The 26,276-nt window shown below is 38.3% G+C and overlaps 1 protein-coding gene across 6 annotated transcripts in view; it reads left to right on the forward strand.

Annotated features, from left to right (window-relative positions):
- SPATA17 (spermatogenesis associated 17) overlaps positions 1 to 26,276 on the forward strand; it is a 323,445-nt gene that overhangs the window by 54,221 nt on the left and 242,948 nt on the right. For all 6 annotated transcript variants that reach the window (XR_002336103.1, XR_002336102.1, XR_002336104.1 and 3 more), the window contains 1 exon segment: positions 1,636 to 1,739. Coding sequence is in view for 2 of the 6 variants with exons in the window: in XM_021063977.1 (XP_020919636.1) it covers positions 1,636 to 1,739 (104 nt within the window). In the remaining 4 variants the exon portion in view is untranslated.

The following is a 26,276-nucleotide window of genomic DNA, read 5'->3' on the forward strand; positions in this document are numbered from 1 at the left end:
TTAAAGAATTAATCTCTAAAATAAGATCATTTGAAGAATGTTTAGACAGTTCTATAACATTTTACATTAGCTTGTTATTCTACTTAGTTTTAATTTCTAGAGTTAATTTCTCTGATTTAATTGTTATTACAGTAAGAATAATAAGATAAGTGGTTTAGCATATCTTCAATTATTTTAGTCATTCTCCTAGTAGGAGGTTGACTAAAACACTTGTTCACATTTAATATTTTAGATTGTAAAGTACCTTTTAAATGACCAATATTTTAAAACAAAGATCAAGGATCACAATTCAAGTAAAACATTTTTTCATGTGTATTCTTATAGATCCAGCATTCAAGTTATAAAAATTTTAAACTCAACCTACTTAGTTTAAAAAAAAAAATGTAGGCTTTTGGGATAAAATCCAATAGACTAAGGCTCAGTTTTTTATTAATTACTTTTTCCTATGGGAAAAAAAAATGATGTTTAATGAAGATACATGTTCCCAGCCTACCTAACTATGCAAAATATTGGAAGGACTTTGTATCTAAAAAGAGAATCTTTTATAGTATGTGAATACTTCATAAATATACATAAACTGCTGGAAAATTTTAGAGAATGAAGTCAAGTCTTTATGCAAGGCTAAGTTATCATTTTCCCCCAATTTTTGCTATTTCTCTTCCTCTAATCCTTCAAAGAAGTATTTTATAGATTTTTGGTGTTCCACAAAGTTAGGATCTGTACAATTTTTGTTTTGAGTTTTTCTAATAGAGGTTGTCTTGGCAAAGTTTAAAGAGATTGACTGGTCCTCATGATTACTGGGGCTTTTAAGGCATCTAGCAGCCCACTTTAGTGTGTTTTCCTAGGCCTGCAACATGCCTCTCATCTAAAAAAATGCCTTAAACAGAAAAAAATATTTGTTCAGTGAAAATCGCAGTTCCTTTACACCGTTCTGTATTGCAGTGGTTTAGAGAATGGGCCCCTGAAGTGTGAATTTGATTCCTGAACCCATCACCAATAGTGGTATAATTATGGGAAAACTGAATAACTTCTCTTTTCAGCAGTTTTCTCATCTGTAAATGAGAGTATTTACCTCCTAGGTGTGTTCTAAAGTTTAAATGCCTAAATACAGACAAATCCCTTAGAATAGTGTCCCACATATAATAACTCAATAAATGTTACCTATTATTATTAAGGAGGTATTAAGATCTCATGATGAAGATATAACATTTTGTTTAGTGATTTTAATACTACGGAACTTTAAAAAGCCCATTAAAAACATTGATTTCAATGAGATTAAATACAATCTTCAGGCCAGTTGGTTAGGAAAAAATGAAACAAATCCACTTGGTGTAGGAATTGGTAAAGCAGATTTTTATTATTCAGTAGTTTATTTCACACTCAGTGTTTGTAAACAATTATACGTTAAGACATAAATTACAATAACCTACAGTATGTTCTTGCCTTTATAATATTTTCTCGTAAGTCGAGGAGCACAACCTGTGTTTGCAACTTTATATACGGTTATATTCGTGGAATAGCCTAAAACCATTTGATGGCCATTATCATCCATCACCACGTTGGTTTTGAGGAACTATTAATGTTTTTCCTACCAGTGTTCACTGACCTAGTTTATCTTTTTACCTACTGCCATAGATTCAGAGGCGGTGGCGAGGTTACAAGATTCGGAAATACTGCTTTAATTATTACTATTTGAAGGCGTACCTGAAAGCTGTTTCAGAGACCAATGAAGCCGTTAGGTGAGTGTCTATAACCGCGAGTGTGCTCATGACAGTGGATGTGGAGCATTATCATATACTTCCTAAAACAGGGATCGTTTAGGCGGAAATTTATTGATAACAGAGGTATGCTACTGTTTACTCTAAACATGTATGGCTGTGGTTTGTTTATTTATTTTTGTCTTTTTTTTTTAGGGCCACATCCCTGGCATATGGAGGTTCCCAGGCTAGGGGTTGAATCGGAATTGTAGCCGCTGGCCTACACCACAGCCACAGCAACGTGGGATCCAAGCCACGTCTGCAACCTACAGCAGGCTGAGACACAGCTCACAGCAATGCCCATCCTTAACCCGCTGAGCAAGGCCAGGGATCGAACCTGCATCCTCGTGGATACTAGTCAGATCCTTTCCCACCGAGCCACAACAGGAACTCTGGCTGTTGTATTTTGAAATATCTTGTACTCTTGACTGTAAATTAGATTATTTATGTGTGTGGCAGGGCTATCTTGCTCCTATGCAAATAGTTTAATTTCAGGAAAATGACCTCATTTTGAGATGGGTTGATCTGTAAGATGACTACGTAGATGAAGCCTTAAGTATGACAAGCCTCTGATGTGTTTTGAGGTAACGCTCCTTAGCAAGAACTTGCCTGTCAAAGAAGCAAATATTATGGAAGATATTAAAATGGACTGCTTTACTGTCAGCTTTTATCTCTTTAAACACGTGGAAAGATAACCCCTGGATTTAGGCATTAGGTTGATGTCGTCTGTAGATTTATGCAAGATAAAGTTATTGCAAGCCTATTCAGTCAATTTTATCACAAAGCTCTAGGTACTGTCTTCATTTTACTTTAAAAATAGCTAGTTTTGGAGTTCCCATTGTAGCTCACTAGGTTAAGAGCCTGACGTAGTTTCCATGAGGATGCAAGTTCGATCCCTGGCCTCCCTCAGTGGGTTAAGGACCCAGCACTGCTTTCGGGGTAGGTCTCAGATGCGGCTTGGATCCCGTGTTGCTGCGGTTGTGGCTTGGGCTGGGCCGGCAGCTGCAGCTCCGATTCAACCCCTAGCCTGGGAACTTCGATCATTTGCCACAGGTGCGGCCCTAAAAATAAAATAAAGTTAAATTAAATTAAAAATAATAAAAGGGTCTGTTCTTTGGAGATGAAGCATGAGGAGTTCGTAAAGCTGATTTGTTTGGAAACAGCAATAAAGGTTTGGGGAGGTTGGAACTGTCCTTAGTCAAGGAGAGAAGCTGGAAAACTCAGAGCCACATGGGCGGCAGGGAACTGCTATTTAGTTTCTTCTTAAGAAATCTAAAGTTCTTGAGAGTGGACTGGCTGGAAATGGCAAACCTGAGCTTGTCAGAGGGAAAGGGCTAGCAGAACACGCAAGCAAGAGCATCTGAGCAGGCTGGGCCTGGGGTGTGGCGTGTAGGCTCTTAAGGCTCTTAAGGTGCCAGTCCAGCACCTTCCCCACCCGAGAGTGTGTCCTTCGCTTGGGTGTCTCACAGGCCTCCCCTGCTCAGCCTGAGTCCCTTCCCTGACGAGGGGCGGTCCTCAGAGCAACACACATGCAGGAGGGGGTTTTGGAAAGGCCTGGTTTGGAAAGTGGTTTCCACTGATCCTTGTTTTGTTCCTGATTTTACTGGAATATCTCTAATCACTAGAGGGTCTGATGTATCCATGCTGACAGCTTGGTTTAGCCTAGTTTTCTTTATCATGTTACAGACTTACTCTTTTTATTTCTACCGCTCTTAAGAGTTTTTAAGCCAGAACAGAAGTTGAAGGAAACAAATGCTTTTCTATCATCTGCTAAAATCATTATAAATGGTGGTTTGCCTTTTTGGCTCATTGACCTGTTCTATTTTTATTAATAGTGATACTAAGGTATTTTATTAATGTAGTTTTATGAATAGCTATACTAATATTAACCCATTGCGTGCTAGGAATATATCTAGCTGGGCCATTCATTGTTAATTGTTCTCTTGAATTTTTACTAAATTATATCAGTGTTTTGCATAGGATACGTACATCCACGTTTGTCACCTTGATTAGTTTTAAGTTTCCGTCTTGTGTTGCAATTTATAGGTCTCATTATCAGGTTTTTGCTGTATTTATCAGATGAGTAGATTACATGGCATGGGGGTTACTGCACTGAGGAGGAAAAACTCCCCTCTGTTCTCTGTCTACTCAACATTCTACTCAAGACTTCTGGTCTCCAAATGGGTTTTTCATACCAAGCAGTTGTCGGCCTCAGTTCTGATGCTCTTTTCTTGGAGACGGCACCGGATCCACGCGTTAAGGACTCAGGTTCTGTGAGACTATTTCCCCCACCCCTGCTTGTGATTCAGATGCCAATCACAAGTGGTGGGTCCTCTGGTCCCCCATAATTGATGTCCAACTTGCCCACAAATCAGAGATGCCCAGGACCTCTTCCTCAGAGTGGCTCAGGAATTCAGGAAAACTGTTTATTTACCAGATGGCCAGTTTGCTATGGAAGGGTGCAAGAAGGATATGATTGAATAAATCACAGACCGTTAGTGATTAGCTCAATCTCCAGCCCCTCTCTCCTCTCAGAGGTCAAGGGGGTGGAGTTGAAGAGTCCAGTCTTTTAATCATGTGATTTGGTACCCTGGTAACCAGCCACCAGCATCTCATTAGCATCCAAAGGGACACATGGCTTTGGGTGAATTCCAAGTTTGGGGGAGCTGTGTACCAGAAAACAGGGATGAAGACCAAATTGTATTTATTATAAAATGCAGTATCCACAGTTATATTAGTAATTTTTTCCTGCATCTCTCACCTTGTTTTATGTTTCTGCATTTTATACATAAATTTTAATTTGTTGTTTGTGTAAACTTTTTTTTTAGCTTCATGCATGTTTGACTCAGATCTTTCTGCTCCTGAGTTTCAACTTTATTGGCAATTGAACTTATGTACTCACTTTTTAACCTGGATATTCTTACCCCTCCCACGATTTCCCACAGAAATTGCTCAGCCCTCCACCAATCACCCATCCTTTGAGTGCTGGCTTCTATCATGTCTTGCTAGGACTCTTGAGAAAGTATCTATTTTTTTAACAACCATCTTTCCCTCTGGTTTTGCATTCTTCAAAACAGTGCTAAGAGAGCTATTTCTCAAATCATTTTTCTCTGTTTCAAATCTTTAAGGTCTCCCTTTAGAATAAGATTCACATTCCTTAACATTCCTTATGTAAATTTTCTCATCTTGTCCTCCTGTGTCCACCCGTATTGAATGTCTTGTCAGTTTTAAAAGGCATCACATTTCCTTAAATCTCTAAGATTTTGCACCTGCCGTCCTCTTAGCCTCTCATCGACCATGTGAACTACTCATCACCCTTTGTATCGCTGCTCACATGTGGTCTTCTGACCAACGTTGCTGGAGTTCAGGCACTTCTCCTCTGAGTGCCCATGCTTTGATTGCCTCTTTCAATAAATGGTTTTTTCTACATATATTATTTTCTTTTGTTTCCATTTTAACCACTTTTCTTAAGCCTGCTCTCAATACACATTTCTGTGTTTTAAGCATACCTATTTTTCCTTTTTTTTCTCTTTCCAATGTGGCCATTGTTGTGATGCTCTTATTTATTTTTCAATTATATCTTACTTTTATTAACTCATCCTATTTTCCTTTTGGTGGGGAAATTACAAATAATACAGAAAGGTATAGAAATTAATATGGCAAATACTTAGAGGCAGTCATATGCAAAGTCTGGCATAAATGTATTCAGCTAGTGTTTTTCCATGTTTACTACTGTGTATCCAAAACCAACATGTAATGTTTTGACTGCTTAAAATTTTACGTAAACGCTATCTTACTGTATATAAATATTCTACAATTGAACCTTCTTTCTTAACATTGTGTTTTAAAGTCTAATCATATTGATATATATGCATCATGCCTACTTAACTGCTGTAGTTGTTGTTTGAACTTAATACAAAGTTGACATATATGGTTCATCACTGATGTTTGTTTTCTAGTGTTTTTTCCTTATTACAATTAATACTAATCATTTTAAATTTAACTTTTCTCTTGTAAGCGGCATCTGGATGTTTATTTCAATCTTATAGTTCCTTCTCTAATACATTATTTTCATTTCCGATGATAACTTATATATCGGCTAATTTTTTAAATCCTGACTTAAAAATGATATGTATCATTCCTTTACTTGCTTCATTTTTTTTCTTTCTATTAACAGACCTAGTTTTTTAAATTCTTTTTTCCTCCCATTCTTATTTGGAAGGTATATATAAAAAACGTAGATTACGCTAAATCTGATTCCCTCCTCTCATTTTCTATCTTTCATTTTTATGGAAGTCAAGTACTTTGGTTTTTACCTTCCTCTGAAATTAAATAATTTTTTTAATTATGTAAGGAAATTGATGTTAACTAGATTTATTATACTGATCACTTTACAATATATAAGATCATTATATTATATACCTGAAACTAGTATAAAATTATGTATCAATTATACCTCAATAAAATGTGCTCCAGAGTGATGTCTTTAGGATTTTTAAGAGTCAACACATATTTCTATTTGTCTACATGTTTCCCTAATTCATTATCACTGTAACTTTTTAAATCACACTACTTCCTTCTGGGTTCAGTTTTCTACTTGGTGAAGGCTATCCTTTGGTGTTCTTTCAACTAGGCTATGTGAGCAGTAGACTCAGTTTTATGTGTCTGAAATTAACTCCATTTTATACTGTCTGTTGAATGATAGTAGAGATGGCTATAAAATTCTGGAATGATAAGTATTTTCTCTCAAGCCTTTGAAGATGGTATTTTATTACCATATGTGCTAAATTGTTGCTGGTGAACAAAATATTCTGTTGATAAAGTTACATTATTATTATTATTATTATTATTTTTGCCGTTTTTTAGGGCTGCACCCATGGCATGTGGAGATTCCGAGGCTAGGGGTTGAATCGGAGCTACAGCTGCCAGCCTACACCAGAGCCACAGCAATGCCAGATCTGAGCTGTGTCTGCAATCCATACCACAGCTCACAGCAATGCCGGATCCTTAACTCACTGAGTGAGGCCAGGGATTGAACCCACAACCTCATGGTTCCTAGTAGGATTTGTTTCAGTTGCACCACGACGGGAACTGCTAATGTTTTGAAGACAAGTTGTCCAATACCTTTAAATTTTTCTTTACATCTCTGATTTTTAATTATTTTACCACAATGTATCTAAGATTTTTAAAAATCTGTAGTGCTTTATATCTGATATTCTGCTTTAATTTTATGACTTATGTTTTCTTTTGGTGTAGGAAAAGCCTCAGCCATTACTGATATTGATTTGTCTCTGATTCCTATATTGTTTTTCAAAAAATTCTGTGAGATGCATATTTGAAGTTTTCATTCTCTCCTCCTTGCCTTCTATCTTATTTCCTCCTTGCCTTCTATCTTATTTTATATATTCTTATTCATATTTGTGCTATATTAGGAGTAATTTCTTTATATCTATTTTCCAGTTCATGATTTCTCTCTTTTAATTATTGTCGAATTCATTCACTGAGTTTTTAATTTCAGTGATTATTTTGCATTTAGAATTTTTTACTGAGCTCTTTAAAAAAAACTCCATCCCCCCCCTTTTTAAAAATATGCCTTTGTCTTACAGTTTCTATTTTCTAGTTTCTCCTTAAAGATTTTAAACATACTAGACTTGAAGTCTCTTTCAGATGTTCTCATTTACAGTTCTTAGTATGAAAATTTTCTCTCTCTCTTATTGGCTGCCTTCTGTCTCCCTCCTTATAGTTGATTTCCTCCTAGAGTTTGTGAATTTTGGTTGTGAGCTCATATAGGCCACTCTGGTAAGGTCTCGTGTGCCTGGAATTATGGAATGTTCTTGCAAAGCCATTTCCTCTGCCAGTCTCAGAAGGTTTCATTGTTTCAAGGATGTTTTATTGTAGTAGTTGAAAGTTTTCAGGTGTGGAAATCCTAGCCCATGTGGGTAGTGGGATTTTAGGCCGTTTATCTCATATGGCCTGCTCTCTGATTTCTCTTAAGAAATCTTTTTATTTCCCTAGTTCAAGCAGCTGCAATCTGCACGGCTGGAACCCTGTTTCCTTTAGCACTCCTGGTTTGCCTATGCAGTGTGGTGTGCCTCCCCGCAGCACCGGGTTATTACTAACCCCCCCCACCTTCCTGTGGACACTTATGGGGACCGGACGGAGCAGCCTCAGTTTGTTCTTGATCACCTTGCAGGCTGGCTCAGCTTTACATCTACCCACTTCAATTTTGAGCTTCCACTTCTATTGTATGCGTTCTTGGATTTCAGTTCGGCTAAGTATCCAAAATTATTTTCTTGCATATATTCCATGTATTTGGAGTTGGGGAGAGGGAAGGTAAATATTATGTATTGTTTAATCCACCAAGTGAAAATCTACCCATTCAATTTCTTTCTTCCTTCCTTTCTTCCCTTCCTCCCTCCCTCCTTTCTTGCTTTCTTTTTCTTTCTTTCTTTCTCCTTCCTTCCTTCCTTCCTTCCTTCCTTCCTTCCTTTCTTTCTTTCTTTCTTTCTTTCTTTCTTTCTTTCTTTCTTTCTTTCTTTCTTTCCTTGTTGCTTTTTAGGTCCGCACCCATGGCATATGGAAGCTCCCAGGCTAGGGGTCAAATCTGAGCTTCAGCTGCCAGCCTACACCACAGCCACAGCAACGTGGGATCCAAATCCTGTCTGCGACCTACACCACAGCTCACTGCAATGCTGAATCCTTAACCCAATGAGTGAGGCCAGGGATCGAACCCTCATCCTTATGGATACTGGTTGGGTTCTTAACCCCCTGAGCCACAATGGGAACTCCCTGTCTGTAAGAACTTTGCACCCGGCCGTTTCTGTCTAATGTCTGCCTCTTTAGGTGTCTTTTCTCTGTGACATCGCTTATCCTGGATGAATTGTCATTACCCTTGGTGGCCTTTCTTCATTTATAGTACTATAAGTGTTTCCTAATTTTGTTGATGATAGAATTTTGTTTTATATTTCTCATTGCCTCTCATTTTATGGGAGTTAAAGAGAGAGATAATTTTACTCTATCTCAGAATATATAGCTAACGTTTTAATGCAAATCACCATACGTTTTCCTTTCTGTTACATGAACAGTTTTATAAATGGAATGAAAACATGGTACACGGTGAACGAGAGGAATACCTAAGACAGAAGCGACTGGCATAGGTCAGGACAGGAGTGGAAGCTAGGGATTGGGGATGTTTCTCAGAAGCAATGAAGCAAAGCCCTGAAGGCTGTAAGGGAATTAGGGTTGTTAACACATGCCATTTGACTGAGGTAGGTGCATAGAATATGATGGAAGGATTGCCTAGGGGTAAGTCCAGCAGAGATTGTACCATACCAGGGCATTTCAGGTCCTATTAGAGTCTGAGGCGTTCTCATGTGGCTTGGCAGCTTCAGGATCCAGCATCATCTCTGAAGTGGCTAGGGACAATCCCTGGCCTGGGAACTTCTGCATTTCATAAAGGCGGCCAAAAAAAAAAAAAAAAAAAAAAAAAAAAAAAAAAGAGTGTAAATGCCAAGAACATTGGAGTGTACTTCCTCTTTAAGAAGAGCAGCAGCGCGCATGCATGTGTTTTGGCATATGCTTGTTCAATTGCATTTTTATTGTAGTTCCATTTAAATAGTCTGGTATGTTTTAAAATCATCTATTAGCGTGTTAGTTTAGCCAAGGTAAAGTGTTTTTTTCTTTCACATAGAAGACTATGCAATGTATTTGTTTGGATTGTTTCTTTACGTTTCTTTATTCTATTTTTCATGGGAAATCATTACACTCAAGACACTAGTGACCTTTCCTTCATAATAAATTCCACCCTAAGCAGCTTAAAACCATACACACTTAGTGTCTCTGCATTTCGAATGTCCGGAATCTGGGAGGGGCATTGCTGTGTGCCTGGGACAGGGTCTCTCGTGAGATGGCTGTCTTGCTCTCTCCAGAGCTGAGGTCTCATCTGGAGGCCCAGTGGGGGCAGGTCCATTTCTAAGCTCACTCACACGGGCCTCATTCCCTCTGGCCATTGGCCAGTGGAGTCCCTGTTTCTAACCACGTGGACCTCTCCCCAGGACAGCTTATAACACAGAAATTGGCTTCCCTCAGAGCAGCAGGTGAACAAGAGAAAACGAGAAAACCTCCAAGATGGAAGCCTCGTCCTTTGGGTAACCTGTATCAGAAGTGACCTCCTGTCACTTTTGCTCTATTCCGTTCATTTAAAACAAGACACTAGGTCCACCCCCCTCTCCAAGAGGGGGATCACACAGGGGATGGATTCCGGAGTAGGGGTCACTGGAGGCCATCTGAAAGGATGCTGTCACACCCAGTGACTTGCCTGTAGTGTTTCTTCAAGAAGCATTTTGATTTTCAGCGTTTGTGTAAGACAAGTTACATTTACTTAGGGCAATATTTTTATGTGACGTCTTTTCAAGGTTGTGTTTCAAATTTTAATATTGTGTCAAAGCAATTATGATGTATTCTAATTGCTTGTACCAGCAAGCATTAAAATGTATAGTCTCTGGATTTCAAAGAGAATGCGAAAGATCTAATGCATTCCTTTGTCTTTGGGCAGGGTAAAAAAACTCACAAAACTAAATTAGTAAAATATGTTTTATTTCAGAATATGTTTCGCATTTGAATTTGGTTGCACAGTAAGACCAGACAACGCAGGGCTTCACTTTAGTTTATCTGTTCTTTCATTACTAGAAATAGTTTATCTATTCTATAGTTAATATTAAAAACTATTAATATAGTAATTATTAAAATATATTCTTGTTATGTGTATATATACATATATACATACATATACATATATATACATATATACGTGTATATATATATATATATATATATACATACAAGAATATCTTTTTGTCACCAAGAGTGGACCTATCACAAAGATAAATGGAATTGATTCATTTAAGGCTGAGTTTGCATTCGGTAGACATGTTTCTTTGTAATGTCTAGCTTGATGTGCAAAAACTGCCCCAGGTTATGAATGAGAAAATTATGTAATGAAATTAAAAATTAGCTACAGAGTTACAGATTGGTAGCATTAATAAAACATTATTACCTTGATGTGCAGAAAACTGACTTTTTTTAAGACAGAATTCAAGTTAAAGTACTATAGTAATATAGTTTAATGCTTCAGAGGTAAAAAAGAGTATATATCAACATAATACATGCATAATGTTAAATATATTACCCACTGCCAAATCTTTTATACTTGATGAAAGAATTGCCTTACCACATGCTTACCCGATCCCTAATGGTAACCACTTTTTCTCCCTTAGCTATTTCTTCTTAAACTCCCTGAATGTTTCTAAACTATATGCTTATCTGATATTGTCTGATGTTACAACTCAGAGCTTTTAAATTGCTCTCATGTAATAATGCCCATGAGGATTTAACTGGCTTATACCTCCCACCTCCACTTGTGTCTTTTTTTTTTTTTTTGGTGGACCTGTATCAGTGTTTATGTATTTACATTTTTGTGATTTCAGAAGTAATTACAAAGGTAACTAATGCAGGATGAGTGTATTTACTTTATTCCTTTTTTGTTAGTTTCTATTTTCCTTTTGTCTTATATGCAAATTAAATCCTCCATCGGTTCTTTTCCAGTTACTCTGTCTTAGTAGGAACTCCGGTACATCCCCCTTGGACTTGGGCCACCCCGTCTTAAAAGCAGCCATTCCAACTTCTTCCTCCTTCTTCCTCCTGAACCCTAGTGTTGTGTTAGACCAAACCCAACTGGAAACCAGCCAGAGGGATACAGTTGGTAGGCCCTGGCCACGGTGAAGGGCACGGAAGTGTATCGAATGGGCTGGGGGTGTGGCAAATGAAAAAGAATCAGCACAGATAATAATTCAAGTTCAGAGGTTCACTTTCATTCAGTCTCTGTGTTACTGATTTTCTCCAGGGTGTTTTTCTTTTTTTTTTTTTCCTTTCTTATTTTGTTGTTGTTGTTGTTGTTGTTGTTGCTATTTCTTGGGCCGCTCCCGCGGCATATGGAGATTCCCAGGCTAGGGGGTCCAATCAGAGCTGTAGCCACTGGCCTACACCAGAGCCACAGCAACACGGGATCGAGCTGCGTCTGCAATCTACACCACAGCTCACGGCAACGCCGGATCGTTAACCCACTGAGCAAGGGCAGGGACCGAACCCGCAACCTCATGGTTCCTAGTCGGATTCGTTAACCGCTGCACCACGATGGGAACTCCTGTTTTTCTTTTTTTGATTGGTTCTTTTCACCTTCCCTTTTATGCTAGAGCCTTTCTTCACACAGCTAGTGATCTTCAGCTGTTTGTTTATACATGAGCATGAGAAGCTGCAGTGCCAGGGTGAATGCATGCATCCATGAGTAGGTGTTGTTGACCGGCAGGCTTCAGTTGCTTTTAAAGTGATTGGACAAGGGAGTGACCCCCTTATACTGGCGGTTGGGGGAGGGATGCCCAAATGTCAAGACCTGGAAGTCTTTCTTTTAGGCTATTTAGTTTCTCCAAAGAAGAAATTCCTGGAGCTCCCATTGTGGCTCAGCAGTAACAAACCCAACTAGTATCCATGAGGACAGGGGTTCCATCCTTGGCCTCGCTCAGTGAGTTAAGGATGCTGCATTGCTGTGGCTGTGGTGTAGGTCGGCAGCTGCAGCTACAATTCGACCCCTAGCCTGGGAACCTCCATATGCCATGAGTGCGGCCCTAAAAAGCAAAAAAAAAAAAAAAAAAAAAAAAAAAAAAAAAAAAACCTCCTATTGAGGGAGAGGATGCTGCAGCTGCATTTGTGTGGAGGATGAAAGAAAGGCCTGTGCTTCACGCCTACAAATTACACTCCTGGTCCTATGGCTTTTCTCTCAGTTTCTTCAGAGAGCACACCTTGGATCCATCACCTAAGCAGTCTAAACCTGGACCCCGCCTTCTCTGCATGCACCTGTTAAGGAAATACACAAAAGGGTGTGGCCATTGTGGCTGAAGTGTTGAATCATAGCGGAACTAGGATGGGATTCCAGGCCCGACGATCTTATACGTGGTGCTCTTTCCAGAGTGTTACGCTATTTTAATGTACAAACATCAGTGAAATGATAGAAAGATCTCAGGAAATAAAAGTCTCTCAGGTGACCCAGGTGTAATGAGTAGTGTTAAATTCTGGTTGCCACTACTCGTGATGCATATTGACCCCCACAATCTGAATACAAAAAAAAAAAAAAAAAAGACCAAAAACTTAAGGGATTTAGAACTCATAAAGACTTGGCCGAGGCTGAAAAGCAGAAACCTAAATGGAAAGCACAAGTCTTCGCATTTTAAAGAACTGTCAGGCACTACATTTATATAAGGCAAAAAATTACAGCAGATGGGTAGCCACATTTGAGTTAAGTGTGAGAAACATAGTTCCAATAATTAGATATTGCTCAGTGATAGTACAGAATTTTCCAGCAGAAGGACTCATCTAACATGTCAGGTAGACATTTGTGTAGAAAGAATTTCCTGACACACCAGAAGATTCCTGATCGCCCTTCAAATCTGGGATCGTTTGCTTCATGTGGCAATAAATAAATTTAAAAGTAAACAAATCTACATATTTATTTACTACAAAAGGAAAAGCACTTTGACTTTCATAAAGGTGCTAGAAAAATTTAAACAAGATGAATCTATGGCATAAGGAATTCGCAGTAAAGTATATGGTACTTTATTTTTTTGGTTGCATCCCACGGCATGCAGAAGTTCCGGGACCAGGCATCAAACCCATGCCACAGCAGCAACCCAAGCCACAGCAGTGACCACGCTGGATATTTAACCAGCTTCACCACCAAAAGTATATGGTATAAATTATCATGTACCATGACCAATACAGATGTGATAATACATGCAAATAAATACTGTGTATACATACATTCTATTATAATTATTATTTAAAACTGTTATTTAATCTAAAGTTAAAAGGGCTCCAAAACTATTACGAAATTTAAAACCATTTATAATACTTGAAGATATTTTTGAAATATCTTGTATAATCCTGAAGCGTGTAAGTTGTTTCGAATTCCATAGCTAGGAAAGTTATCTCAGAGATGATAACACCTCCGTAAATCTCTAGTATTGGAGGAGGGTGTGTTTATCAATAATATGACCATTATTCTAATTTTAATATTGTATTGAAGAGTTCTTATATTCATTGACATGCTTTATTCTACCAGATTGTAGAAGTCAAGGTCTATTAAAATGCAGATTCGCTTTTTCTGATCTGTGTAGGGCTGATAAAGTAACACATCCTTGAGACCCACCTCCAGTTCTTCCAAGATCCCTAGACAGCTCTCCCATATCGGCATGAATTAGGCTGTATGCTTGGTTCCCTTGGGTATTCTGCAGTGCAGGCATCCATATGTTCAACTCAACATCTTAAAAGCTGGCTTTAAAATTCTTTGTCCTTTGCTTTTATGTTTGTGTGAGCAACTTCCAGGTGAACTCTGAAAAATTCTCTTAGATCTTCCAATTTCCCGCTCCTCTCTCTGTTATTTTTCCTGTTAAACTGTCAGTGTTTGTTTCCAGTGACGATAGTCACAATCCAGAACTAACAGCTAACTAACAGCTTGCCGTTTCAAAATATTTATACCAGTATTTGTGTCAAATGCTCTCTTTGTAGTCTACTCATTTACGTTTGTTTTCAAGGATAAAGCGAAAAAGCAAAACCTTGAGTGAATATACATCTAGTGTTTTGGGAAACTCGATTCAAAACTTTTGAACATAGTCTCTTATCCTTGAATTCTTTATTTTCTAGGGTGGGGGTGTTGCATTCGCAACATGTGTAAGTTCCCAGGCGAGGGATCAAATCCATGCCACAGCAGTGAGCAGAGCCACAGCAGAGGCAATACGGGATCCTTAACTGCTAGGCCACCAGGGAACTCCCTCATCCTTGTGATTCTTATTTTGGAGCCACATCATGAGCACTGTTAGCATCTTTGAGTCATCTTGCTCTGGCAGAAAAATCATACAGAGTCAACAGATGTATCAGACTAATGGCAAAACTGAAGACCGTTGAGAATGCTTAGCATCCTGCATCAGGAAAGCACAGTACTAGATTTCTGCTGCCCTGGAGTCAAAACCTTTTCAATACATTAAGCTAGCTAGGCAGCACGTTTCCAGTGGTGCTTTAATTAACGAAGAAATAGAAACATGATGGAAATCAGCACGTCCTTTCAGACTGGTAACGCGCACAGCCCCCAAATCCAAGCCATAACGGCGAGAGTGAAAAAAATCTATAGCGTATAGTATATGCCCTTTTTAGCTGTCACATGTGGCTTCTCCAGACCTTTCCCCAACTTTATTTTAAAGTCAGCATTACTATGAAGTGGGAGAATGCGAATGTGTACTGTTCTCTTTTTTTTCTGGAATATATCTCATCTATCAGTATTGAACACATGCTCAATAATAATCGCTTCAACTATAGAGTAATAGCTTCCTCTTTAGACATGTGCAAGGGTGGACAGAAATCATCTTAACCGAATAGTTGTTTAAATGGTGCAAACATTAATGAAACAAGTACTTTATACAGACTCATCCAAAGTTTCTGGCTCTTAGTATATCGTATCTAGGTGTTTTTCATAACGAACAATAAGAGAAAGAGTTAATCTAGTACATAGTAATCAGAAATGCCATGCTCATCAAGCTAACATTTTATATGGTTGTCCATATAAAAGATGTCTACGTCTGTACTTAAACATTGCAAACAATGACCAGCTCAGTAAACAGACTGCAAATCATATTTCCTAAGCACCTAGTGGGCATCCCTGGATCCACTGCATAGAGCTGGCAGCCATGCCGCAGAGGCAATGAAGCCACCGTACTGGAACCAGCAAGAGAAGCTCCTTCCTCTTCTCTGCTTTGAGATAGCCCCCCAGTAACTCCGTATTTTCAGACTAATAGTGTGCTAGCCGGCAAAGGTAAAATGTCTGTAGATCCAGAGTCAACTCTATGAAGCAAGTGCAGAATAATAGACTTAAAGCTGAGAGGCACAGAATTGATACCTGAAAGAGATGTTGACTCCACAGTGAGGTGGCCTGTGGGAAATTCCACAGATCAGATCATGCCAACATTTGCAGTCCAACCCTGGCAACTTCACTTCTGTTACTACTTAGCGTTCCAAACTTCTTTCAGCTCAGAGTGGTAGGATGAATGAGTTCTGGGCAATGAGATAACGCTAGTTCCCCTTCCATGTGTTTTTAAAAAAATTCTTTTCCTTGGGATGTGCAGAAAATGCTGAGGCTGCAACAGCCATCTCACCAGTGATAAGTTTATGATCATCACATCAGCATAATTAAATATGTCTATCTTTCTAATTTGTACATTATAAAAGAATACTGTGATATTCACTGAGTCTGTATGAGTAGAACTATTACTAAGAACGTATACCTCTAGACTCACAAAATTCATCTGGCTGTGCAAATATACTATGAATTATGATATTAGCCACTGTTTATTTCATGTGGAATCATACTCAGCTATCTCATGATATATACCAACTTTTTGTTCCTTTAACTTTAATATTCTCCATGAATTCTTCAGCTCTCTTCCATCCTTCTAGCATTTGGATGGAAGAGGGCAAGAAACTAAACATCAGTCTCGTTTGGCCCAATAGAGTCATGCAAAGAATCTTTCAAGATGTCAGTTTTTATTAATTCTTTGAGATCCTCCTTGTCCCCTCCACCGTGTTTTATGGGTGTCTGGGGACTTGTGTTACCTTCTGGCCCTAGGCGTCGAGAGGGGGCCCTGACTTAGATTTTGGTAACAGTGGTTGGTCTGCGTTCATGTCATTATCAGTCCTATCGCTAGAAGCCCCCCTGGCATCCATAGCTTCAACCTACACTTTGAAGTAACCGGGTTGCAGCTCGACTTAGGTCAGTAGTTTTGCTTAGCTGGCCAGACCCTGCATCCATCATCTCTTCCCATCTCTGTCAACATCCCTGAGGTCTTCCATATGGCGCCTTGGGCCAAGGCTAGCTGCCCAGTGGAGTCTTCCAATTCCAGGCTGGCTGTCTTTTTGCCTCGTGTCTCAACCCCTGGCTCTCCATTTATATGGGTCTACGTACTTGTGGATTGGGTCTACATACTTGTTGATTTTATTTCTAGGCATTTCACATTTTTCTGCTATATTTGCTAATGGTACACTTTCTTTTTCTAAATATTTACTTTTAACATATAGGAAAGCCATATATTTTGGCAGAGTAATCTTATGCCTTACTAAAATCTCTAATTGGATCTCAAATTCTTGTGCTTTTTCTCAGTCCTTAAGCTAGGTATTGATGGTTTGGTTTTTTTGTTCATCCATTCAGCTGTCTGATGAGGGTGCACAGGGAGCTGGAGCTGTGGGCAGCTGTGCGCACGTGGGCACAGGTGTCCTCCCGCGTCCCCAGGACTTCCAGTCACTAGAAATTGATTTCATGAATTGAGATCAGGGTGCAGTCCCACTGCTCCTAGGCTGTCTTTTCTTGCTTCCGTTGACTTGACGTAGCAGCTCTCAGACTCCTTTTCCCCTTTCTCCTCCAGCCCGGGTTTCCCATCAAGTCTCAACTCATTGGGAATTTCTGACCAAGGAAAAGAGAAGTTTGCCTGGCTTCGAATTCTCTCCCTCAGTCCCGCGTCCCAGTTACTCCCGGTCCTCACCCCTCTTGTTGGCGTACTTGCTAGGTTCGTCTAACTTGTCCACTCACACTACAGTACAGAAAATAGATAACTAACAAGGACCCGCTGTATAGCACAGGGAACTCTACTCAATAGTCTGCAATAACCTATATGGAATGTGTGTATGTATGACGGATTCACTTTGCTGTATATCTGAAACTAACGCAACATCGGAAGTCAACTGTGCTCCAATAAGATTTTTTTTTTTAAAGAAAGAGGAGGAAACACTAGGGATTAATCTTTTAATCAAATAGAGCTATTGCAACTCAAGCACATTCTAAATTGCTAACACATTGAACACTTAGAGTATACCAAGTACTGCACTAAATTCTTTATTCTCATTATCTCCTTTCATTTTCACGAGTCTGTAAGGGAGGTATTATTACCTCCTCTACACTTCAGCTAGAAATATTTTAGTTTTGCTTTCTTAGGTCTAGGACTTCCCTATAAGTATTTTTATTCGTAAGCTCTGTACCTGAGATGGAAATATCTGCATAGATATTTGTTTGCAAAAGAGTGAAGGGTTACCTTAAAGTAGGGCTACACATGGAATATACCCACTGACCTATTGCACAATGAACTGCTTGGTAAAATTATATAAAACCCATTCAGATTCAATTTGAAGAATAACTTCTGCATTGTATTACTTTTCTTTGGTAAAGCCCGTTTCTTTCCTTTTTGAACGATATTTTATGTTAAAGCCAGTGAATAGAACCGTTGATTCTTCTTAAACACGTTAAATGAATGAAAAGACTGGTAGGCTTTTCCCTTTTTGATATATGAAAGATACTTGAATCATAAAATGTGGCGCTTTTGTGGATTCATTTGGTAGGTAAATGGTCAGGTAGCCTCCATAAATGGGCTGTCATGTTATTTCATTTATTTTTATTATTCGAACTCAAATTAACTCCGCAGTTTCACAATTTATCTCTCGTGCATCTCAACAGTTCAGTAGGACAGAAGAAAAGGTGCAGTTCCATTAGGCTCTGACATATCATTGGCTGTCAGGTAAGCCTTGTTATGCTGTCCGTCCTCATTTAACTATCCCACAAGATCTCTTAATGAAGTTAAGCCCCAAGTTCACTCCAATAATTCTGTGGCAAGAGTTTGTGCAATGTAACAATTCATCACTTGTCAGGAAGGCACTTTTAGTTTATACATTTAATAAGGGCATCCTCTAGCTTGGTTAATTAGAAGTGAACAGTTTGCATATTTACTAAATGCAGAGTGTCATTGCCACCACGGCCTATTGCCTACATGAATTATTTCTCTATCTGCAATAAACAGCTGGGTAATTATTACCGCCATAATCAGATAAATTCCCTCTGTAAGGCTTTTCTTACACGGCAATTCTTTGAACTCATCCAAAGCTGAACAAAATTTATGAACTCCAACAGCAGAGGCGACTTTTTCATACTAGGGTGTCCCTGTTCTGTATTTCAAGGACATAAGTAGAGCTCCATAGATATTGTGTAAATAAGGAGAATAAATATGATTACCTAAAGATAAGGTTTCAATAAACCGCATTTTAAAAATAGAATATTTTGATCTCAGCCAACTGAATGATAGCAGTTTGGCTTTATCGAATTGTATCTAAATGACAGGCTCTTTTAGTAAGACCTAGCCTGAAACATAATGAAAATAAAATTTTAGGTTTACAGAACGAAATTAGTCTGTAACATTAGCTGTGCATGTGCCTTTTTTCTGTAGAATCATCTTCTATATGAAGATACAATAATTATAGCAATTAATTTGGTAGAATTTAGACAATAACATACTAGAATGTCTAACTTAAAATGCAGCATGTAACCCTTCCTTTCAAAACAGTCTGTTAGTTATCCATGATTAGTAATTAATGACATAACCCATGTAATTATTTTAAAATGTGAAATGATGTCAACTATTTGATCATAGCCTTTTTACTTGTTTATTTTTAACAAGAATGTAGTACCTTTCACTATTTGCTCTTTCAAAACATTTCTAAAGTAAATTATATAAAAAGGAAAAAAAAATTCATTCCTGGGATATAATTAATAAAAGGAAAAAACATATTATGTTAGGTATAACTTTGTTATGTACATATAATATAGTTAGTATACTAATGAATATTAATATAGCATATTAATTATATTATAGATAATAGTAAAACATATTAGTATATGATATAATTAAATACATTGAAATGTTTTTCAAACATAACTCTTTATACAGTGAATTTCAAGCAGTTTACAAAAGATATTATGAATAAAAGCGATAAGACCACGAAAAATGAAAATGCAGAATGATAACTCTAATGATGGTGGGATTGGTCAGAGAATATGGTTAGTTAAGTATGCCCCAGTGTCAAAATAGACGAAATAATACTGTGTATGCCAAACAACAGCTTTTTTAGAAATTTATAAAAATTTCGCATTTGAATCTTCGTAGGAGATACAGAGTCATGCAATAAACGGTGACTTCAATAACTTTTTTTTCTTAACAGAAAAAAGCTCTCTGAATTTCAGGTTTCTTCTTTTTTGGGGTGATATTTAGGGGAAATGCAAGTCAGAATGTAGCCTTAAATTGTTACTCATTTGAAAGCAAGGGACTAGAACGTGCTGGTCTGTGGACTTAGCTTTGCGGTTGCCCAACTTTGAGGAATGGATGGATTGGAAGTTCTTATCTCGCCCATATCGTAGCTGATCCTTTGATACGAGGTAGATGGAAGTGTTCTTTTTTTTTTTTTTTTCCCCTTCTTATTTCTGTGTTAAGATCTGGTAGTGCTATTTTTAGTATTGCTAATTGAGAGTGAATTTATACGGTGGAAATCAGACTTGGGTACTTGATATCTTAATAGTAAACTTTTTAAAGCCATACTTGGAGATATGTTTAAGTTATTGGGAAAGTTTATTGAGAAAACGTAAGGATCGCTAAATAATTATTTAAAGTACCATCCTATGGGCTATTTGACCTTCACCTGTGTTGACCTCTTCGAAGCCCATGACGGTGTGTGTCGCTTTCTTCTCCAATCTCTCTTGTAACTTAGATTCTCTGCTGCCCCTTCCCCCTGGTTTCCCTTCTACTTTTCTGATTGTTTCTTCTCCATTACTTTTGCCTGATCGTAAATATTAGTGTTCTCTCTTTGATGCCCTTGCCTTTTCACTCTTTATCCACTGGACAATCTCTCCCACTTTAGGGACCTCTGCTACCGCTTGTATTCCGATGATTTATAAACCTAGAATCATCTGGCTTATTCTCCAGCCCAGAATGTTCTTCCGATAATTATAAACAATTATTCAAATGCCTGTCACCACTGCAACTTGGACATCCACAGATACCTCAAGTAAGAATGTTTATATATGAAATAATTTCCCCCCCAATCTCTTCTTACGGTGAATTGGAACATTTTTCATTTGGAACATGGAAGTCATGTGAAAGATCCTTTTTTCCAGCCTATTGATAACTAAGCTCTATCGTTTCTTTCCTCAGCCTTCTCTTCTCATTCCTCATAAAGCTGCCCTTCCTTCTGCTGCCTGAAAGACTCTTCTAGAAGACGAATCTGACAATGCAGTCCTTTGTATTTCCTGCCTTTTAAGGGTTCCATAGCAAAAGATGACTTAAAGGTCCTTGAAACATATAAATATAAACACTGGGAATTTTTTTAAGAGTATCTTCTTGGCATAAGAATTAAGCAAACCTAAAATAAATATGTACTTTATATTCTCAAATAGTTAGAATACTTAAAAGCACAAATTTTTGAGGAAAAAATTTAAAATGTATCTTAGTTAAAAAATTGTAGAATGGGAATATATGTATTCTATTTTTTAGGGAGATTTTTAATATATGTATAAATTATATACATGATTTGTTAATATAAATACATAAGCATATTTATATATATATATACATTTTGTATAAAAATTATATATAATAAATGAATTTATAGATAAATATTTATATACATAAATATAATATATTCATATGTATATAAATCAGATAAATAAACAGAAATTTTATGATAAAGAAGAAATTATGCAGTGGTGTCATACTACAAAAGCAGTAAACTTAAAAAGCATCACTTTTTTAAAAATATTTTTTTCATTACCCCTCTGTAATGCTTTGCAGCTTTTTCCATCTTGTCTCTGTTCTAGTCTGTTTCCTCCCTCAGGAGTGACCCTGTAGAAAATTGAGGCAGAAAATGGCCCCAGTTTTTATATCTCTGTTCTTTCCACTACTACTTTGTAATCTTTTCTTATCCTGCCTAACAATACATAGGATAAGATTCTGTTTAGCATTCATACAGAAGTGATTGTCTAAGATCAGTTATAAGGTAATAGTTTTTCTGAAACTTGTAAGTTAGTTTACTGAAGTTACATATGATATACTGCTTTCCTCCTGGCTGGCATCATCCTGTGACAGGCCATTGCTTTATGATAGCATCACACTTAGTTTAGAGATGTGCCTATCTGTGTTGAGTGGGTTGCCCAAAAAAGCAGCTGCAATTATTCTTGCTTTAAAATGAAGTTAACACGTTTTAAATGAGAGACCGTGGGTGATTTTGGAGTAAAGAAAAAGTGAGTAAGATCTTGCAGTTCTTTTCACACAAAATGGGAACTTTAGCTACTCCACTCTGAACTCTACCCCAACAAAACTCCAGCAGCTGCATCCCCATGTCCACAGCTGAATGAACCACTATGAAGTTACACTCTCTAGGGAGAAAGAAGGTGATGTGCCCTCATCTACCTTGATGCCGGAAGGGCCGCATGCTGTCTCAGCGTCCTCATCTGTAAAGTCCTTTCATTTCACAAAGAATTACAGGAACTTTGTTAATGATACCTGCCCCTTAGCGACCTCAGCTGAGTGAATTAGTGTCTATGAAGCACTTGGAGCTCCTGAAAATAATGCCCTATGTCAATACACTGTATTATTATGCCTGTCATTGGACTTAGCTCAATGTCCCTCTCAATTATTGGACATCATACATATTATACAAAATTTTACTTCCTTTTCTAGAAACCATCCAGAATACTAAAAAGAAAATCGTTTTCCGTGAAATATGTGCATATTTTTAGAAAGAATACTATACAAAAAATTTCTTTTCAGCTAAGTTTATTCAAAAAAGCCAGAAGAAGAAAAAATTGATTTTCATGAATAATCTTTGAATGGAGTCTTATTGCTTTTTAAAATCATGCAAAGTAGGCAAATGAAATAACGGAGCACTTGGATTCTCCCTTTTTATGATGAGAGTGAAGCCATGGTATTGTAATTTTATAACATTGACCATTATCTTCTTTTTTCTCTTTTCATTCTCAAAACATCTAGTGTATAGAGTACAGATTTGCTCGCATTACCCTTCGCAAGCCCATTCGCCCTTCACCAGGAAGCCTTTCTTCTGCTCTAAGGTGCATCGCCCCACTTTGCTGTTGCCGGATCAAGTCTCCCAAAGAACGCTGGCTTTCTCGTGAATAATCCAGCCTCGTTTCATTACCGCTCCCCTTTAGCCCAGCGCCCTCTCTTCAGTGAAAGCCTGTTCATTGTTCAGTTCCCAGCTCTGATGCCTTTTCTGATCCCTCTAATCAGAGATGTGCTCTCTCAACTCAAGCGCTGCACATGTACGTCTTCCTAGCCTTGTTCTGTCGATGGTCTAGTTAGTTACCAGCTATCTTATTTGCAAGCTACTAGAAGGTGGGGACTGGGCTTGCCACACCTTTTATTTCTTTTAATATTTTAATCATATTTGTGCCTGCCTGAGTGAATAAGCAAATGAGTGTTAATTTTCTTTATGATATTAAATCTTAAATTAGCTTAGGCATCTTGAAGAGAAACTGATCTGTACTGCACCGAACAAAGGCTTTTCAAGAGTAACTAAAAAGTGTTTGATGAGAGCACTTTTCTAAATGTTTCTGAGACGTGAAAGTCTCAACTCCAGGTTTCGGAGGAAAGCGTGAGCTCAGGAGCAGCCTGAGTTCTTGAAGGATCAGATGCTGCGGATGCTTACTTTGAAGCTGTATTTTCCCTTTTGAAAGGGCTGTTCTTACGACATGTCTAACACCTGTCCAACAGTTCCAGGACCTGGGTAACCAGGTGGATAAAATAAGTGGTTTAAATAATTAGATGATTTCAATGATTTTAAATGGTTTAAATGATTAAAGTGAAGCTTTTGTTTCAAAGGTACATTTTTTTTGAGTTTCTTAATGACTTCCAGATCATCGGTTCTAAGGTTTCATCAATTTTTGGATGTCACACACCCACTCCAAGCATGGAAGTGGCTTTGTTTCTTGTTGGTGTTTTTGCTGTTATTTTAGACAAAGTCTTCCCTTTTTTCCCTTGATTTCTGTATTTGGTTACACGAATATGGACAGATGGAAAGCAGACAGATGTTTGAGACAAAATGTAAGCACATTCAGTAACTTAACTAAAATACTTTTATGTAGGAAGCAATGCTCTTCAGCTATTTTCATTTTGAGGCTTCTTACCACAGAAGGTATCATTGACTTCGCCATCAGAGTGCGGACTCTAGAGAATTGTTTAAATCTGCTTTCTTAGGGTTATTTTTTTCTTAAAGACGGTGCAGATGATGGCTTTTTGTTTTTGAGAAATTACGGAATAGTGTTAACAGTTCCCTCTGAAATTTTGGGCATCTGCCTTTTTAAAGCAATGTCCAGAGAATGTTAAAAGTTCTCTGTCAAAATTGCGATTTCTGTGGCAGTATTGTGGTGTACATAGCCTGTCCCCTTTGTCGTCCTTCAGAGTGCTTTAGCTAGTGTGGGGCTGTTCATATGAAGATCATTTAAGGTCATTCACTGAAGGTAGCCTTCTCTCTTCACGATGTCATCCTCGTGAGTGCCACTGAATCGTCTCCCTCCTCAACAGAGCTGACACTCTCGTTACTGACACCAGTGCTTCCCAAACCCTAGCAGGTGGGAGATGGATTCGGGGTCCCACCCCCAAATTTCTAACTGAATCCCTGTGGGCTGGGGCCTGGGAATGTGCATTTCTTTTTGTTTCTCCTTTTTTTTTTTTTTTTTTTTCTTTTGGGCTTTTGTCTTTTTAGGGCCGCACCCACAGCACATGGAGGTTCCCAGGCTAGGGGTGGAATCGGAGCTGCAGCTGCCGGCCCACACCACAGCCACAGCAACGCCGGATCCTTAACCCACGGAGTGAAGCCAGGGATCAACCCCATGGTTCCTAGTCGGATTCTTTCCATTGCACCCAGATGGCAACTCCAGAATGTGCATTTCCAGCAGTTCCCAGATGGAGCTGAGGCTGCTGTTCAGGGACCACGCCAAGAGCCAGAGTCCAGGCCCTACCCCCTCCCCAAGAGAGGTTTCTCCATGCCGCTTCTTCCCTCCTCTGATAAAACCATCAGACCTGCTGGGTTGTACTGGTAGTGGGTGAGAATTAGCTAAAAAGGGGGCTGGCACCTAGTTTATACCAGCTGTTCAGTCCGATGCTTTGAGAGGGGCACATTAGGGAGTGCTCCTTAGTCCTGACCCCAGGATCTCAGCAGATGTAGGGGTGGTGCAGAAGTGGCGCGTGTTTGCAGATAGAAGATGTGGAATGCAGTGGACGTGTAGACGGCATTATGGGAGTGGGCACAGCTGGAGAGTAGTGATTGATCTGGACTCCTTTTTAGAGGAAAGGGTGGAGATTTCTGGCGTTTTGTTTGTTTGGTTTTTGTTGTTGTTGTGGCTAGAAGAGAAGATAAAAATCATAAACACAATTTGTGATAGCACTATACTTTGAAACAGATAAGAAAATCAGACTGGCAAAATATATATACAGCTCCCTTCTGAATGGCATGGGGGGCTATCTTAAGAATTTTCATTATGGTAAATAAATTATTGCATGAGTCTGCTGAGCCAGCACTGAACTGTGAATAATCTAGTCAGTATATAGAAAAAGATAACTCCCAATTGTAATTATGAATATTTTTCATCCTATAAATATTGTTTATTTTGGAAAATAATTTAATTTTGAGCAGAGTGCTTTTTTTTTTCCCCCTTCACAAAATAGTTTATGCAAATACATTCTTTTTCTTCTTTGGCTCAGACTTTAGACAAGATCAAGAAACAATTTACAAAGAAGAGTCATAGTGATAAGAGAAAGAAAACATGCAGTTAAAGAAAACTTGAGTTATTGCATGATGGGAAGAGATTGGTGGCTTTCATTCGGGCTCAGAACTGAGCAGAATCATGTACTTGTATTTGTCGTCACTCCTCTCAAGTTCCTGTCATCATTTGTGTATACAAGCGTGCATATTATATGGAGACAACAGAGGAAATTCTTTGCAACAGCAATTATATTCACCATAATGGTTCTGCTGTCCAGGGCTATCTTCGTAGAATCGATTGCTTTCTTCATTCAAACAGACATGGACAAAGTAGACGTAGACTTTATAGAGTTTGCAGTCTAGTGAGTAGTATATTAAATAAGCAAATATATCCATAAATACATGATTACAAATGTATTAATAATTAATGCTATTATTAAGAAGTGTAAAGTTCTCTACAGGGCAAAATAAAGTTTATGGTATTAGGAGTGAGAACAACAGCGGAGGAAATTCAGATTGCCATAAACGGGTTCAAGGCCCTGAAAATCCAAGCGAAGGTCCTGACTTAACTTTTTTGCTAGGCGATGAAATAGGGTCATTGGGTAAATTGTTTGCTAAGCAGTAAATAAGACCACTGTGACTAAAGCGTAGCAGTCATGGGTGAGAGCTATAAAGTGAGATGGAGAGAAGCAGGGCCGATCCCAAAAGCCCTTGTGGCTTTTTATTGTTTGTTGGTTGCCTTGTGCTAATTACCTTTTAAGCATATTTTATACATTAGTATGTGTACATTAGCATTCTTTACACCCAAAAAATAGCAAATCGAAAACGTGTGTTAAG

Source organism: Sus scrofa, chromosome 10 (genome assembly GCF_000003025.6).
Source record: "Sus scrofa isolate TJ Tabasco breed Duroc chromosome 10, Sscrofa11.1, whole genome shotgun sequence".
Taxonomy (NCBI): domain Eukaryota; kingdom Metazoa; phylum Chordata; class Mammalia; order Artiodactyla; family Suidae; genus Sus; species Sus scrofa.